A 15377-nucleotide genomic window follows, 5' to 3' on the forward strand; every position below is an offset into this window, starting at 1 on the left:
AGCTCAAATAATGGAATTGCTTATTTAAGGAATGATTTCAAACAAAAATCTTTCTTAATCTTTTCATCATCTCTAGAGTTTTTTTATTAGGTCCTATAAACATATGAAAGACAATAGTTTATTGGTCCTTGTCAAAAAAAAAAAAAAAAAAACTCTGGATCTAAACTTCATCAAAATTTTAAATCAAAGAACGATTAAAACATAATTGCTGTTTTTATTCTTTTTAAGGATTCAGAAAAATGTCAAGGAATTCATAAAAAAAATGTCTTTGCCAAGTTCCCTTTTTAATTTTGTAATTTTTGATATTGAATTTTTTAATCAATGTTAATTTATCTAGAGGAAAGTATTTAACTGTACTTTTTTTGTCAATGAAAATTCAGTTTGATATGATTTTTTGTCTTTCTACTTATTTTAAGCAGAATATTTAAAGAGATAATTTTTTTTAAACAATTTTGCAATAACTTAAATTTTTTTGGATTTTTTTATTTAGCAGTTTTAATATTTTCTTCATGTTTTCAAACGTAAAAAAGTGTTTTAATTTTGGATTTTATTTAAGTTTTCCGAAAACTGAAAATCATGGTTTTTATCTATAGTAGGTAATTTACTCATACTCACAAAAAAGTTCAAGGGCAATATTTGGAGAAAAAAAAAACATATTTCAAATTACCTAATGAATTAATATTTACCAAACAAAACAATGCCAAACTCAATTTTTAATCTGTTTTCAAATGTTCAATCTATGTGATAAAATTAAATAGAATCAAAACTCATTAGGCTCTATTTTTATATTATTTTTTCATAAACTTTGCCTCTTGTTTGATAAACAAAAATTAATAGAGGTCATTTGATTCATTAAAAACATTATGAAAATCTGTGTCAGAGGCATCCAATATTCATTAGGATTTTGAATGTCTTAAACAGCTTTTCCATACTCAAATATATTGAAATAGTAAAAAGAACCTTAAATTAAAAGTGAGTTACTAAAGCAGAGTTGAGTGAATTCAATGTGAAACTTGTATAAAATATTACAAAATTATTCTAGAGTTAAAAAAAATCATCAAACAAGTATGCTTAGAATTCCCGACTTTTCCCGACTTTTGGACAAAAAATCACAAATTCCCGACTTTTTCCCGATTTTGGCGAATTCCCGACTTTTTCCCGACTTTCCCGATTTCCCGACTTGAGTGGCCACCCTGAGGTTTTTTCAGGTTTTTTTTTCGGAGGGTGGTCCAGCCGCACATCGTTGATGTTGAAACCTCTAAACTGGGCCCAGGCTTGCCACACGTACAGATATTTTTGGCACAGACCAAACACTCAATCAAGTATAACTTTAAAGAAAATCATTTTTATCAAAAACTAAACAAGTGAAAAGATGCAAAAAAATGTTTATCTTTTTAGTGCAGTTTACAACAACTACTTAAGTGTATTTTAACTGTAAAAATAATTAGTTTGAGTGTTTGGTCTGTGCCAAAAATATCTGTACATGTGGCAACGCTGACTGGGCCCTCGTCCTGTCACGTCCGTCAGTAGTCTTGTCGTACATTACAACTAGAATCAGATCTGCCAATGAATTAGTACACTTCGACCAAATAAACACTGACGCTGTATGGATCTGACTGTAGAATGAATGCACAGTAGTGTGTTATTCATAAGTCCAACTAATTCAATTATTCATTTAAGTCCAAATATTCATTTGCTAACTACTTTGGATTGAAAATCTAAATTTTAATCTAAAATCCTCTAAACTTAATGTTCAAAACAAGTCTGCTTCCGTAAATGATAAAAACTTGCACGATGATCTCAAAACTCTTGTTGAATATTTCCGAATTAACAAATTAACTTTGAATATTAATAAATCAAATATAATAAATATTAAAAACTCTAATCGTTCCATTCCAAACAGATTGACACTAACAAAAACAGTTTTCCTGATGTTAAAGTCATAGATGAATGCAAATATCTTGGAATTATCTTAGATAACAGACTTAATTGGTCACCTTATATAAATTCATTATTACTAAAGCTTAACAAAATAACTGGAATCATTTATAAAATCAAACATAAATTACCTTTAAGCGTCCTTTTGTTAATATATCATTCATTGTTTAGCTCTCATCTTTCGTATATAACTGCTGTTTGGGGTAACGCATGTAACATTCTTATTAACAAAGTTCAAATTGCTCAGAACAAATTCTTAAGAATAATCTTTAACTTGCCAATCCGTAGTCATTCCGTTGATTTGTACACTCAATTCAAAAATATTTATCCTGTAAGAGGCATTTACATCATTCAATCATGCTGTTTTATTTATTCATGTTTAGCAAATCAAACTCATAGTAATACAAAATTTGAACCCTCCACTCATAATCATTTTACAAGAAACCACGATTCATTACAGCGTCCCAATGTTTCAACTTTAGCTGGCGAACGAAGTATTACGTTTAAAGGTGCTCAAGTGTATAACTTTTTTTCAAACAAGTTTGGTGATTGCTTAAGCCTATCTATTTTCAAAAAACAGCTAACCAATTTCCTGTCTGAACCGGCTATCCTAGAGAAACTTCTCAAAACCTACGATTTCCATATATAATAATTTCTTTTTTTTTTCTTTTTTCTTGCTTCCACTTCGTAACTGAATTGAACTGATACTGTTGCTCTGCTTGTTCTTTTTTATCCTTGAATTATTTGATCCTGCTTTGCCTTTTCTTTCTTTTGATGATTCAGCCAGGAGTGTAGGAGTCCAGCTCAACCGAGCTCCTCGCGAAGATGGAGCTCTGGATCCAGCTGTGTTATTTGTATTTTGTCACTCATGTATTTATGTTTTGTATTATGTGTTTACAAAAAGAAGTAGGTTTTTGGTGGCACTGCTTTGGTGGCTTTTCCTGCCTTAAAAAAAGTAAAAATAAAATTCAATTCAATTCAATTCAACGGTTGTTTTGTCAACAATCTTGAGAAGCCTTAAAAAAAAAAAAAAAAAAAAAAAATTCCTTTAACTGTTGTACTACTTCAACTACAAAAAAAAAAACAATGAAAAATTTGTGAACTGATATACAAATAGGATAGAAATCGCGATTTGAAAAAGAAATTACCATTTACGTCAAAAGATCCATAGTTCCTCGATTCGCAACAATGGTCAATACAACCATAATCCGAAAACCGTTAGTTCAACAGATCAACGAATTTTGTCCGATATCATAACATTATTGATTGATCGAGACTCTATGGACAATATGACATAAAAGAATGCCTAGTATTCTACATCAATCAAAGTTTATTGACAGCATTACTCTAACTTAACAATTGCAACAAAATTTATCACCAAATAGATTTGAAAACCATACACATTTATTTTAAATGCTAATGCGAAGCAACACATCAATTGTACTATCCTAAAGTCCCACCTAAATCCCACATTGTGATAGTGAAAAAGTCACAGATGCAGCGGTGTCTTGTGCAATTGTGATATTTTCACTATCGGAGAACTATACCCAAATTTTAACTAATGCACTAGGATCAAATCATGCCCCTTGACTTTACAAGGCCCAGGGAATGAGTAACCTTTTCAGGTTTTGTAGATTTATTGAATGTTTTCGTTACACGTTTTTAATAGATCTTATCAAATCAATACCTTTGAAATTCAATTCAATTAAACTTGTTAGTAGGTACATAAATATGTTAGAATGTTAGAAAAAAAAGTAGCATGTCAAAACTTCACCAGCTAGTTCAAATCTGCTTATTCGTTTCCCATATCCAGCTCGGCGTGGGCCTTCGTTCGGTGGATCCGTAATTCCCCGTCTACGGTCAGCGAGCGCAGTATGTCCTGGTACGTCCGCAGCATAACGCCAAAATGTCGCTGCGGATGAAGATAGGCGTACTGCACGATAAACTGGGTAACCGCATTATATTTAACGGCATTGTTTGCTCTGTCGTCGAGGAAACCCACGCCAACTATTGCAACGTCTCGGTTAAAACTGGCCGGAGGCTTTTTAACCCGGCCACGCCAATTGTCCTTTGTCTCTGGGTCACAAACGACGCACTTGCAGTTGAAGGGTTTGCAATGATGGTGTCCAATTGCGTCATCCCACCAGCTCGGACCGTACGAGACGCAGATCTGTTGGCCGCTGCGGATTGGACGCAGGACGATGATTCTGACCTGCCCAGAGTGGATCGTGGCAATCGCGTTGGGGTCACACGAGTGGTTGAACAGGGACGCCACCGGACAAAGCGGACTTTGGAAGTTTTCCCATTTGTATAAGTTGGCCAGCCGGACGAAATCTCGAACGCGTTGATACATAAAGGTTCGCTTGGCCGGCGTGTTGACGATCGCGGCGACGACCGGGTTCTTGAGCAAAGTGAAGCAATGGGCGGCTGCGGCCGTTCGTGCGAAGTTGTCGTTGCTGGAGGGAACTGGCTTGATGTTGCAAAGGTCCTTCCACTCTTCCAGCGGGTCGTACTCGGTGTAGTCCAGGTCGAGGGCGTTCCCTCCGGACTTTTCCAGCGTCTCAAAGTAGCGCATCATCTCGTCCAGGTCGTCGTTGAACAGCGAGAGTCCGTACAGGAACAGCTTCGAACCCATGGCAACGTAGCTGAACGAAATGTACTGCAGCTTGTCCGAGACGGCGCACTCAAAGCGATGGACGTACTTCCAGTCTCGCTCCAGGCATTTCTCGCTACAATACATGGCCGAAACGCAATGCGGACACGGCATCAGGGAACACATTTTCGCATTTCCGGTTGTACAGTGACTGCACTGGTGGTACCGATGTTCAGCGTCCACAACGGCAAGAATGCACTTCTCGTCCAAAATAACATCCCCCGTCTTGAAGTTTCGATTGGCCATCATACTCCGACCAAATTTCGGCAACACCTCCATGTGGATACCCTTGGCCAAGAAGGGGATCTTCGGGTTCGTCTGCACGTTGATGTTCATTCGCGGACATGGATCGCCGATTCCTTTGGATTGACCGGCGGCGAGTCGCTGCTTACAGTTGTTCTCGCGGGCCGTCAGCTTAGACATCAACCGTTCCGGATAGTTGTGCTTCTTGGCCAGCCGGATATTGACCAGGGCATGCTCGTACTCGCCCATTTCGTGATAAACCGCCGAGCTGAAAACAAGAATCAAAAGTTCAGAACGCCCCAGAATTCCCAAACCGATCTTACCGATTAGCGTAGCCAAAGCCAAGATCTTCCGAGTCCGCCTTCGCGTGGCAGATGCTCTCGTTGTACTTGCCCAAGGCGGGAATAATATCCAACGGCTGAAAGAACCTGTTGCCTTCGTTGCGGACCCGGGCGGCCCTTTTGTTGCATTTGGACCACGACGGAAGGGCGTCGTCGCTCATCAAAGGGTGGTTGCGCAGGAATTGGTCGTACGCATCGTACGTGTCGGCCTCGTGTTCAACGTCGAGATCCAGCAGCTTCAGCGGTCTCAGCTTGAACACCGGGTTCAATCCGTGGGGATTTGATTGTGGCATGTTGCGGATACTACCTTGAAACCTCAAAGATAGTTTTTCTTTAGCTATTTTGAAGAAAGTTGTTTCAGACTTACCTGTAAACTTATGAAAACAGAAATGCTTAGGAATCTACCACGAATCAAATTGGAAGAATCGATCTGCACCATCTGACCGCTTCGGCAACATGTGTTCGGTTTTCGACGCCGATTTTCCCGCCTTTTTGCTCTGGTTGACAGAACGAAAATTAATAAGATGTGAGCCGTTTCCAGTGCGTTTGATTCTACACGTCTAATCCAAAGTAAACATTTTCCTTGTTTAAGACGTACACGCTCATTAAAAATAACTTAATTTTTCTCAAAACACAAACACTCAATCGAGAAATTAAATGTGAGAGTGTGTGCGTGCAACATGGAGTTAAACTTTTCAAAGTGCCATGGTAATCTTCACAGCAACTTCACAGAAAGTTTAACTCCATGTTGCACACACTCTCACATTTAATTTCTCGATCGAGGAATTAAAAGTGAGAGTGTGTGCAACATAAAGCTTTCTAGGCCCAGTGAAAAAAATATAATTTAACTCAAAAATGACGAACTCCTCGTCACAGTGTCCTGATGCAACCCAGTCAAATCTATCCGAATTCTGAAACGGAATCTAATTAGAATCGTATACAAATTCCGTTTCAAACGCAACAACCGGTTCCGTGTTCGAACCGGTTGTTGCGTTTGAAACGGAATTTGTATACGATTCTAATTAGATTCCGTTTCAGAATTCGGATTGATTTGACTGGGAAACAATGATCGAGCTGTAGCTGTCACAGCCCTGCGAAGTATGTTGGCTGACATATCGGGCAGTCAGTCAAATAAACCAGCTACAAGTCGCTTGACAAAAAAAATTTGCTAGAAAGAGATAGGAAACCTGATGCAAACAAACGTCCAGCTGTCATGTAAACATGCTTTGAATGTGTTGGTAAATTTCTGACTAGAAAGCCTTATGGAGTTAAACTTTCTGTGAAGTTGCTCTGAAGATTAATCTGCAGATATAATTCCCTCACGGTCAGCTGGATGTACTCAAAATCAAGTTCGATTCACTCATTTTGGACCATGCGTGGAGGAATTCATTTATGAGTTTAATGCTGAAACTCATAAATGAGTTTAGCTCTCGAACTGCCGAATGAGTAGTTTGGCTGGACAGCGATTTTTGGCTGTTTTCTTTAAAATTACCTTAAAAACTTTGAAATTTGTGAATGTTACTACTAAATTAAGTGATTGTTTAGTTAAATAAATCATTTTAGTACTCGAGCAACCCAGAAATGCTAAGCTTATGATTTCGACAATTTAACCATCGAGAAATTGAAAAGAGAGATGTGAGCCGGTAACATGGAGTTAAACTTTTGCAACTGTCATGGTGGAACTTCACAGAAGCTTGACAGAAAGTTTAATTCCATGTCGCACTTTTAATTTCTCGATTGATTTTGATTATGCCGGTAACTTTTGGAGTTAAACTTCAGCAATTTTCGTGATAACCTCACAGAAACTGGACCAAAGATAGAAGATCAATTTGAATATTTTGTGTAAAATGTAGCAAAAGTTTCAAAAAAGGGTTAAAACTAAAACGTGCGCATGAAGATCGTTATCTGCGCGCCAAAGTTTGAAATATTTCAAATCACACAGCAAAATACGTGAAATATTTCATGCATTTGCTCTCCCATACTTTCCACACTGGGGCGATTAGCCGAACCGGTTGGCAAAACCGCATCAATTCCCGGTTGAACTGTCAAAATTTGAAATGGCGCTCTAACTTCTTTGCCTACTGTGGTTGTGCCGTTGGACGAACCGAACTCTCAAAGTGGCGTTTCATTGCGTTTTTCCCGATTTTTCCGAGTTTTTCGCGTGTGAAAAAGCTTCAATCGTTGTTCAGCAAGTGGCGGTCAGTGCAGTGAGCTGAAAACTGGAGAAAATTTCGTACCGGACGGTTTCAGCCGTTGTTATGAAGTAACGCTTTTTTTCCCTTGCAACCCTGAGTCGTCAGCAGCTTGATTGGTTGTTGGAGGGATTGATCCGGATCTTTCCGAGGCGAGGCGAAGCATAAAGTGGTCCGCACACCATGGACGATTTGATGAACAAATTCAGCGAGGTGATTCTGCAATCGTTTGCAGCGGAAGCCCGGCTGGAGGAGGAATTTAAGGTGAGCTGGTTGATGTTTTGCTGGGTTGTTGGAGAGCAAAGGGAGAGGGGTGCTACGCCCCGCGGTGGCGGAGGATTCCTATTGGAATCGGTCCCGCGGAGGAACGAACATCTGTCCGGCGGAACATCTGGCCGGGAAGGCGAGCGTGTTTGAACATGTTTGGTTTATTTTAAGTTTTTGGATTTTTTTTTATCATTTTTAGGGATTTTTTGTAAAAGAATTTATAGTAAAAACAGGTTTTTTAGGTTTTTCGAACATTGTCAAATGTTATTTACTAACATTTGACAATGCTTTAAAAAGAAAAAAAGAAAGCTGTATTTTTATTTTTTAAATGTTAATACATACATTTTTAAAGTTTTTATTTATTTTTCAATTTGGCATGTATTTATTAATTTTAACATAAAAAAATAATTTCATTTTTAGAACAACAACAAAGTGCTTGAGTGCTATAGTTAAAATTAAAAGATGATAATTATTGAAGCTCTCAACAAGACAGAAAGCAAGTCTCACCTTGCTTACGTTTGCGTCATTTTGAACTATCAAATTGAGAATTGCTCTCACGCTCACTGTCTTGTCCAGATAATAGGGTAACTTAAAATAGAATATAAAGGCTAGTACGGAGATCGGAAGGAACGAAAAACTCCATATTGTCTTGTTTACATTATGTTTTGATGAAAAAAAACAACTAATTGAATTTGCCTATTTGAATGCAACTGCAAACTACAAACGTTTCAATAATTTTGTAAATTCGACATAATAATATTGAAATCCAAAGTTGCATCATAAACCGAATATCAAAAGGCTGAATCTTAAAATTAAAAGGACAGATTAAGTTTTATGTTCATAATGAATGTTAACATATCATTAAATATTATAGCAAAAAAAAAAAAATCATAAATGAAAAAATCTGAAACATAGAAATTTTAATACAAAAAGAACATGAAAAATACAAACATAAAAATTGCAAAAACATATCTTGAAATAATAAAAAAAAAACAGATTCATAAGAAAAAAACTAAATAACAAAAAAGTGAGTCAAAATATTTCTTAAGTCTGGAATATAACAATTGAAACATAAAATAAAAAAAAAATATTGAAAAAATAATAAAAAACAAATTCTTAATATGAAAATTTTAGTAATGTCCAAAAAATATTTTGAAATTTAAAAAAATATATAATTGACAAAAAAATTAAGATAAAGAATAAAAAAAGGGGTTTGAAAATTAAAAAAAAAGTTCATAAATTTCACTCCGGACAATTAAATCACTCAAACTTTGGGTCTAACCTATAATATAATTCTAAAATGCTTCAAAGCAGTCTTATTTTTTGTAGTGCGTCCATCCCGGGAATTCCCGGGACAAAAATCCCGGGATTTTTCCGAAACCGGGAATTCCCGAATCCCGGGATTTTTAATAATTCGTCCCGGGAATTCCCGCAATAGAAAAAAAACGATTTTTTTTATTCTGGAAATTCAGACTTGGTTGTGGAAACAGATAACAAGTTTATTACTTAGTAATCGATAAGAATTTTAAAGCATTAAAATTTTTACTCGGCATATATCAGCATTCATTTGGCTTATTAGGGAAAATTGTTAAAATTTTGAATATTTTCTATTTAATTCTATTTTATTCACGTATTTAACGTATATTTATGATTTTGAATTTGAAAAAACATATAACAATATTTTCATCGAATTAAGGCAGCTGTTGATGCATTTTTTTCCATAATGTTTTGATTGACTTCATTAAAACAGGAACAGAACAATCAGTACACCGATTTCCAAATTTATTTCTTTAAAATGTCCTGTAACTATTCTGAGTTTAGTGTCGATTTTCCCCAGCTGGCAGAAGTAACTCAAAGATATCTTTTTAAATACATTTGAAATAAAACATGAAATTTAATCTAAAATTTGCATTAACCGGTATTATTTTATTTGTTTCTGCTTCTAGTTTTTTTTTTTATTAAATTTTCAAAGAATTTTTTCTGGCTTTTCTAGTCATTTCATATATTTTCTTTTTACAAATCTATTTCTTTAATTTATTTTTGTATATCTACAAAAATAAATAAAAGAAATAGATTTACAAAAAGAAATTCAAATTCAATTTGAATCACAATGTACCGTCATCAGGGGTGACATTAGGTCTAGGGGTGAGATTGGGTCATACAAAATAGCTGAAGTTTGTATGACCCGATCTCACCCCCCAAACCCAATGTCACACCTAATGACGGTGTTTAAAATTGTGGTTATTTTATAATCCATAATGTTGTGCACATAAAAAAAATTAAAATTCCTTTTAAACTATCTAATAATTGCTGTCCTTGTTTCGATTGAAGTGTTAATTATCATCAATTATTATTATTGAGCTTATTCTATAATTTTGAGCTTGAGAACATAATCAATATAATGAAAACATAGATTTTATGACTGTTTCAAACATTTCCCGGGATCCCGGGAATTCCCGGGATTTAAAAAATATTTTTCCCGTTTCCCGGGAAATTCAAAACCCGGGAAAATTGGACGCCCTAATTTTTTGCAATTTAAGATGGCGGTAAAATGGAAAGAACCTGAGAATTTTAGAATGTTGGAATTTTAGAAAGCTAGAACATTAAAATTTTAAAATTCAAGAATTAGCTAATTTTAGAATTAAGGAATTTAAAAAAAAATAGAATCTTAGTATTTTAAAATCCGTGGATCTAAGGTTTTTTCTCAAAATTTATTTTCCCTAAACAGGCACTCGCTTGCAAAATCCAAACTTAGAAAACATGTACCTTCCCTGAAAAGCTTTTGGATTTTTTGGATTATAGAATTTAGGAATTTTATAATTTTAGAATTTTAGAATTTTGGAATTTTCTAATTTTAGAATTTTAGAATTTCAGAATTTCAGAATTTTAGAATTTTAAAATTTTAGAATTTTAGAATTTTAGAATTTTAGAATTTTAGAATTTTAGAATCTTAGAATTTTAGAATTTTAGAATTTTAGAATTTTAGAATTTTAGAATTTTAAAATTTTAGAATTTTAGAATTTTAGAATTTTAGAATTTTAGAATTTTAGAATTTTAGAATTTTAGAATTTTAGAATTTTAGAATTTTAGAATTTTAGAATTTTAGAATTTTAGAATTTTAGAATTTTAGTATTTAAGAATTTAAGAATTTTGGAATTTTAGAGTTTTAGAATTTTAGGATATAAGAATTTCTGAATTTTTAATTTTTAGGATTTGAGGAATTGTAGGATTTTAGAACATAAAATTTAATAATGTTCAAAAATCGGGTTGCAAATAAAAAGTTGTAAATTTAAATTATATTTTTTTTGAATGCAAATTTATATTTGCATGAAATAAATATTTTTACAAAATTTCGTGCAAAAATTCAAGATAATTTTAATTTTCTCCCCCAGAAATGCACCCTCAAGCTGGACGAGCACATCACCCAGTCGATCACCAACGGAACTCCGGTGCAAAACAAGAAGCGTCCAAAGCGTCTGGACTCCATCGACGACGCGGATGGCCCTGAACCCGAACCAGAACCGGAACCCGTAGACAAGTCGTCCAGCTCCGCATCATCATCGGCGCGCTCAAGTCATCAGCAAGCGTCACGAAAGAACAGCGTCCGGCAAAAATCGCTGGAAACGGCTCCGGCGGCCTCCTCGGAGCTGGAAGAGTCTAGCTCGGGTCGCCCGGCACGGTCCGCCCGGGTGAAGGCCATCAAGAACCTCAAGGAACCGACGCTGAATAGCAAAATGCGCCAGCCCAGCATGGTCACCATCAAGCAGGAACGCATCTCGATGGAGGTCCGTAAGGATCGGAATGATGTGGAACCGATGGAGTTGGACGGGGAGAATGACGCGAATGTGCTGAATGGAGTGGCTCCGTTGGCGGTTGAGCAGCAGAAAAAGTCGAGCGACGAAGGATTTGGCAGTACGAACGAGAAGGAAGACCCGCCGGCGGCGGAGCCATCCCGGGAGATGTCCATCATGGTTATTCCGCAACCGATTCCGAAGGTGGAGGTGTTGTCGGACGACGAAGCAGCGGAAAAGATGCCGCCTCCGTCGATGCCACCGCCGACGAAGGCGGCCGCCAAGAGCAAAGCCAAGACCAAGAAGGTTAAGAGCTCGGATGCCCTCCCGGTACCGATCAAGCGCGAAAAGGACGCGGACGATTCTGCGGTGTCCTCGGCCGAGTCGACCTTGTCGAATGCGTCCTCTTCGGTCAGGAGCAGCTCGACGCGGGCTGCCTCGAAGAAGAAGAAGGAATCAACCCAGGCTCCGGCTGTGACCATCAAAAAGGAAAAGATTTCCACCGGAAGGACGAGAGGAAAGGCTTCGACTCAGGCCAGTCCTACGGCGTCGGAGAAATCCGTCTACGAAGATGCGCTCGAGGGAGGAGACGCGGTCATGAAACCGCTCGTTGTGTCCATTGGCAAGATGCCACTCGTGGACGCTGAGAAGAATCGCACCTTTGCGATGGACAAAAATGGCACCTTCACTGCTGCGGCCAACGGAACGTTCGTCGTCCAATCGCCGGAGACTGCCGGCAATGCCACGTTCGACGTGCGTCCCCCCGCCAACAGCACCTTCGTAATGGACAACAAAAAGGGCACTCCCGAGGTCAACGCCAGCATCATGACCGAGGACAACTCCCTCGTAGAGAACAGTCCGGAGAAGGCACCGGTGGCCGTCCCTGCCAAGAAGCCGGCCGTCGCCAAAAAGCCACAAACCGCAACCCAGTCAAAGGCGAAGAAAAACAACGAACTGTTCAGTATGCAGAGCCCGATCAAGTCCCGCATCGAAGCGTTCGAAAAGGCCGCCGTCGCTTCACCCATGCACACACGCACCGGAACGGTCACCGGCGGCAAGCACACGACCCCCTCCCAACCGTCGCGACTTCCATCGAAAGCTTCCACCACCCCCCTCGCCTCCCAGCGGTTCCCATCGTCCGCCAAAGCCTCCCAACACACGCCAACCGCCCAAAACGTCCTGCCAACTACGGGCAAAGGAATCTCCGCGTCCGCCTCCAAGCTGGCCCACCTCCAGAAGAAACCCACCCTCACAACCGCCCTCACCAAGTCGCAAAGCCTTTCGCGTGAGCCCAGCATGGAACGGCAGCCGGGCACCCTGTCCGCAGCGTCCTCCAGCTCCTCCCTGGCCGTGATGGACGAAAAGAAGAAGAAGCGCGAGGAAAAGCAACGGCTAGCGGCGCAACAGCGCGAACAGATGGAGAAGGAAAAGCGCGAACACGCCGAGCGGCAGATGCGCGAGAAGGAGGAAAAGCACCGCAAGCTGGTGCAGGAAAAGGAGGAAAAGCTGCGCGCGGATGCCGTCAAGAAGGCCCGCAAGATGGAGGAGTTTGAGAAGCGGCGCCACCTGGAGGAGCTGAACCAGCGGATGCTGGCCGAGCAGAAGCGCGAGGAGTTGGCCAAGCTGGAGCAGCAGCAGAGGTGAGTTCTATTTCAAATTCAATGTGTAACTAACACTAACCGTTTCCTCCACACACAGAGCCGAACAGGCCGACCTGTTCAAGATGAACCAGGCGAAGGAGAACTACGAAATCAAGCTGCACAAGCAGATGTACCAGCAAAAGATGCAACAGCAGCAGAAGATCGCCCACGCCCAGGCCCTTCAGCAGCAGCAACAGCAACAACAGCAGCTGCTCCAGCTCAAGAAGATAAAGGACAAGCAAGCCGCGTCCGACAAGGAGACCTTCACCTTCGACATGATCGAAACGGACGACTCGACGGACGACGAGAGTACGCCCAACGCACCCAACAAGAAGAAGCGACCACCGCTGCCAGCTTGGTGTTCCAGTGAGTTCAACCCCTCCTTAATCGCCGAACGAATCTTCAAAATTAACCATGTCACTCTAATTACAGAGGAGGAACGGCGCCAGCCGATGCGGATACAGGCCGAGATCAAGCTGAAGGTGATCGACCAGTTCTTCTCGGTGGCCCCGATGACGCCGGACCTGCGCGAGATCTTCCCCGCGATCGACGCCCGCAAGCTGAAGCGAAACTCGAGCGCCGTCTGGCGGACGCCGCCGCGCTACTCGCAGATGCCCAAGTACTAAGGCCGAGGGTCGTCGCTGGTAGCTGGTAAGTTGTGTGTTTGTTGTGTCCCTAGAACTCCCCCGCCCCGTTATGTATGTGAGAGCGTTGTTTTGTATGTTTCTTTTTATATCTTCGCATTATTTTATAACCACGCAGTACATACGACTTTTTCTAAGATTGCAAAAAATAACAGAAAAAAAAACACAAATAACTCATAAAAAACATCAAGAATCAAGCACAATTCTTAAATTGTTGTACCGTTGATTGAAAGAAGAAGCAAGTTTTGCTAGTTGATTAAGTTTTGCAGTTGTAAACCGTCAACCCCCCCCTCAAAACTGTGGGGATGAAGTGCAGATCGAATATATAACTACGTTTAAGTTTTGCTGTTAAAATTGAAAGAGTGTGCGTCCCTGATGACGTTGGGAAGAACTCTGGCTTACATACATCCATAAACTTCTTTTGTTTAATATATTTCCTTTATATAAAGACTCTGCGAAAAAAACAAAAAACAAACATAAAAACTAACTGGTTCGATATAAGTGATTGCTACAACTGCTACTGTATCTAGTATTAATATTCGTAATTTTTAATAAAATGTGGTATTTTTAATATGTAGCCGTGAAGCTGTTTTATGAAAGAACGCCCTTAAATGACTTATCTTTGTTAAATCTACGACATTTTTTTAACATCCGTGCTCAACGCATTTCAATGAATCGACTTTGCGTTAAAATTTATGTAGTGGGTCTGATCGCTGAGAAAAAACTTAGCGGTTGTTGAGCCAACCCGGTTTTATTTAAATTAATGTATGACCACAAACTTTTCGACAATAAATATCCAATATCGAGAAATTAAAAGTGCAACCCATGAATGTTCTAACATTTTAAGAGTTCTTCTTTGCAATGCTTTTTAAAGATCGAAAATTGATTGAAAAATGGATTTTTGGCGATTTTTTAAATCGAAGCCCGCCTAAAGGCGGGGTTGAGTTGTAGAGGGTTAAAAGGCTTTAAAAAAATCTTTTAAGGTAAAACTCTTAGTTTTTATGAAACAAAAGCCCCACAAATATTTAAAAAATACAATTACATTTTTTACGTTGGAAACGACCGTCGAAATAGACGGCGGGGCAGATGCGGGCATAACAATGTCAACACCTCTTCCCCCTCACTTCGTCTCACCATCCAGCTGCAGCTTTGTTGACAAACAAACGGAGCACGCGGTCGTATGATGGCGGCATCGATAGGGTCCTAAAGCCCAATAGGGTCCTAAAGCCCTATGTAATTTTTTATGTACAACGTACAACAAACACGATAAAACCCCGTTTCTGATCACGTTTTTTCATTTTAAGGGTGCACAGCAACCATGGAAATTGTAAGTTTGACAATTTTGGAATAAGAAGACCAAAATTGTCAAACTTACGGGCCGAAACCTGCAATAATATGATTTTATAATAGTCATACTTTGTTGTAAATTACTGTGTAGAGAGCATGAATAAAAAATTATATCTAGATATTTTCCGTAGCATGTATCTTCATGTATGTAACAAAAATCTGGGTGCAACAGCTCTGGTTGATGTGCACCGTTAATAATAAAATGACAAGACAACATTTTTCCGATTGATCAACTATGGTCCCCTTGGAACGAGCTGTCAAGTAGCACCTTTTCTGTCAAAAGAAGCCGCGAAGTTAATTTTTTTAAATTGATTTAAAAAT

The 15377-nt window shown here is 38.9% G+C and overlaps 2 protein-coding genes across 3 annotated transcripts; one reads left to right on the top strand and one right to left on the bottom strand.

Annotated features, from left to right (window-relative positions):
* Positions 1–3701: 3701 nt before the first annotated feature.
* On the bottom strand, positions 3702–5641 carry LOC119766905 (SET and MYND domain-containing protein 4-like). 2 transcript variants are annotated; one of them, XM_038253354.1, is made up of 3 exons: positions 5543–5641; positions 5158–5478; positions 3702–5102 (listed from the first exon to the last, which is right to left on the bottom strand). In XM_038253354.1, the coding sequence occupies exons 2-3, from the start codon at positions 5466–5468 to the stop codon at positions 3731–3733; spliced, it is 1683 nt and encodes a 560-aa protein (XP_038109282.1). In that variant the 5' UTR covers positions 5469–5478; positions 5543–5641; the 3' UTR covers positions 3702–3730. The 2 variants fall into 2 exon arrangements, with proteins under 2 accessions (XP_038109282.1, XP_038109281.1); XM_038253353.1 differs by having other exon boundaries at positions 5158–5482.
* A 1581-nt stretch (positions 5642–7222) lies between these two features.
* On the top strand, positions 7223–14179 carry LOC6031704 (inner centromere protein B). Its single transcript, XM_038255660.1, has 4 exons — positions 7223–7631; positions 11027–13065; positions 13124–13431; positions 13498–14179. The coding sequence occupies exons 1-4, from the start codon at positions 7551–7553 to the stop codon at positions 13689–13691; spliced, it is 2622 nt and encodes an 873-aa protein (XP_038111588.1). The 5' UTR covers positions 7223–7550; the 3' UTR covers positions 13692–14179.
* Positions 14180–15377: the final 1198 nt, after the last annotated feature.

Source organism: Culex quinquefasciatus, chromosome 2 (genome assembly GCF_015732765.1).
Source record: "Culex quinquefasciatus strain JHB chromosome 2, VPISU_Cqui_1.0_pri_paternal, whole genome shotgun sequence".
In the NCBI taxonomy this organism is placed as follows: Eukaryota; Metazoa; Arthropoda; class Insecta; order Diptera; family Culicidae; genus Culex; species Culex quinquefasciatus.

Excerpts from the sequence above, each read along its gene's own strand:
- LOC6031704 (XM_038255660.1), top strand. The coding sequence starts at position 7,551 with ATGGACGATTTGATGAACAAATTCAGCGAGGTGATTCTGCAATCGTTT. Across the intron at positions 7,632-11,026 it reads GGCTGGAGGAGGAATTTAAG|AAATGCACCCTCAAGCTGGA; the intron begins GTGAGCTGGTTG and ends TTTCTCCCCCAG. Across the intron at positions 13,432-13,497 it reads GCTGCCAGCTTGGTGTTCCA|AGGAGGAACGGCGCCAGCCG; the intron begins GTGAGTTCAACC and ends CTCTAATTACAG.
- LOC119766905 (XM_038253354.1), bottom strand. The coding sequence starts at position 5,468 with ATGCCACAATCAAATCCCCACGGATTGAACCCGGTGTTCAAGCTGAGA. Across the intron at positions 5,103-5,157 it reads GGCTTTGGCTACGCTAATCG|CTCGGCGGTTTATCACGAAA; the intron begins GTAAGATCGGTT and ends TCTTGTTTTCAG.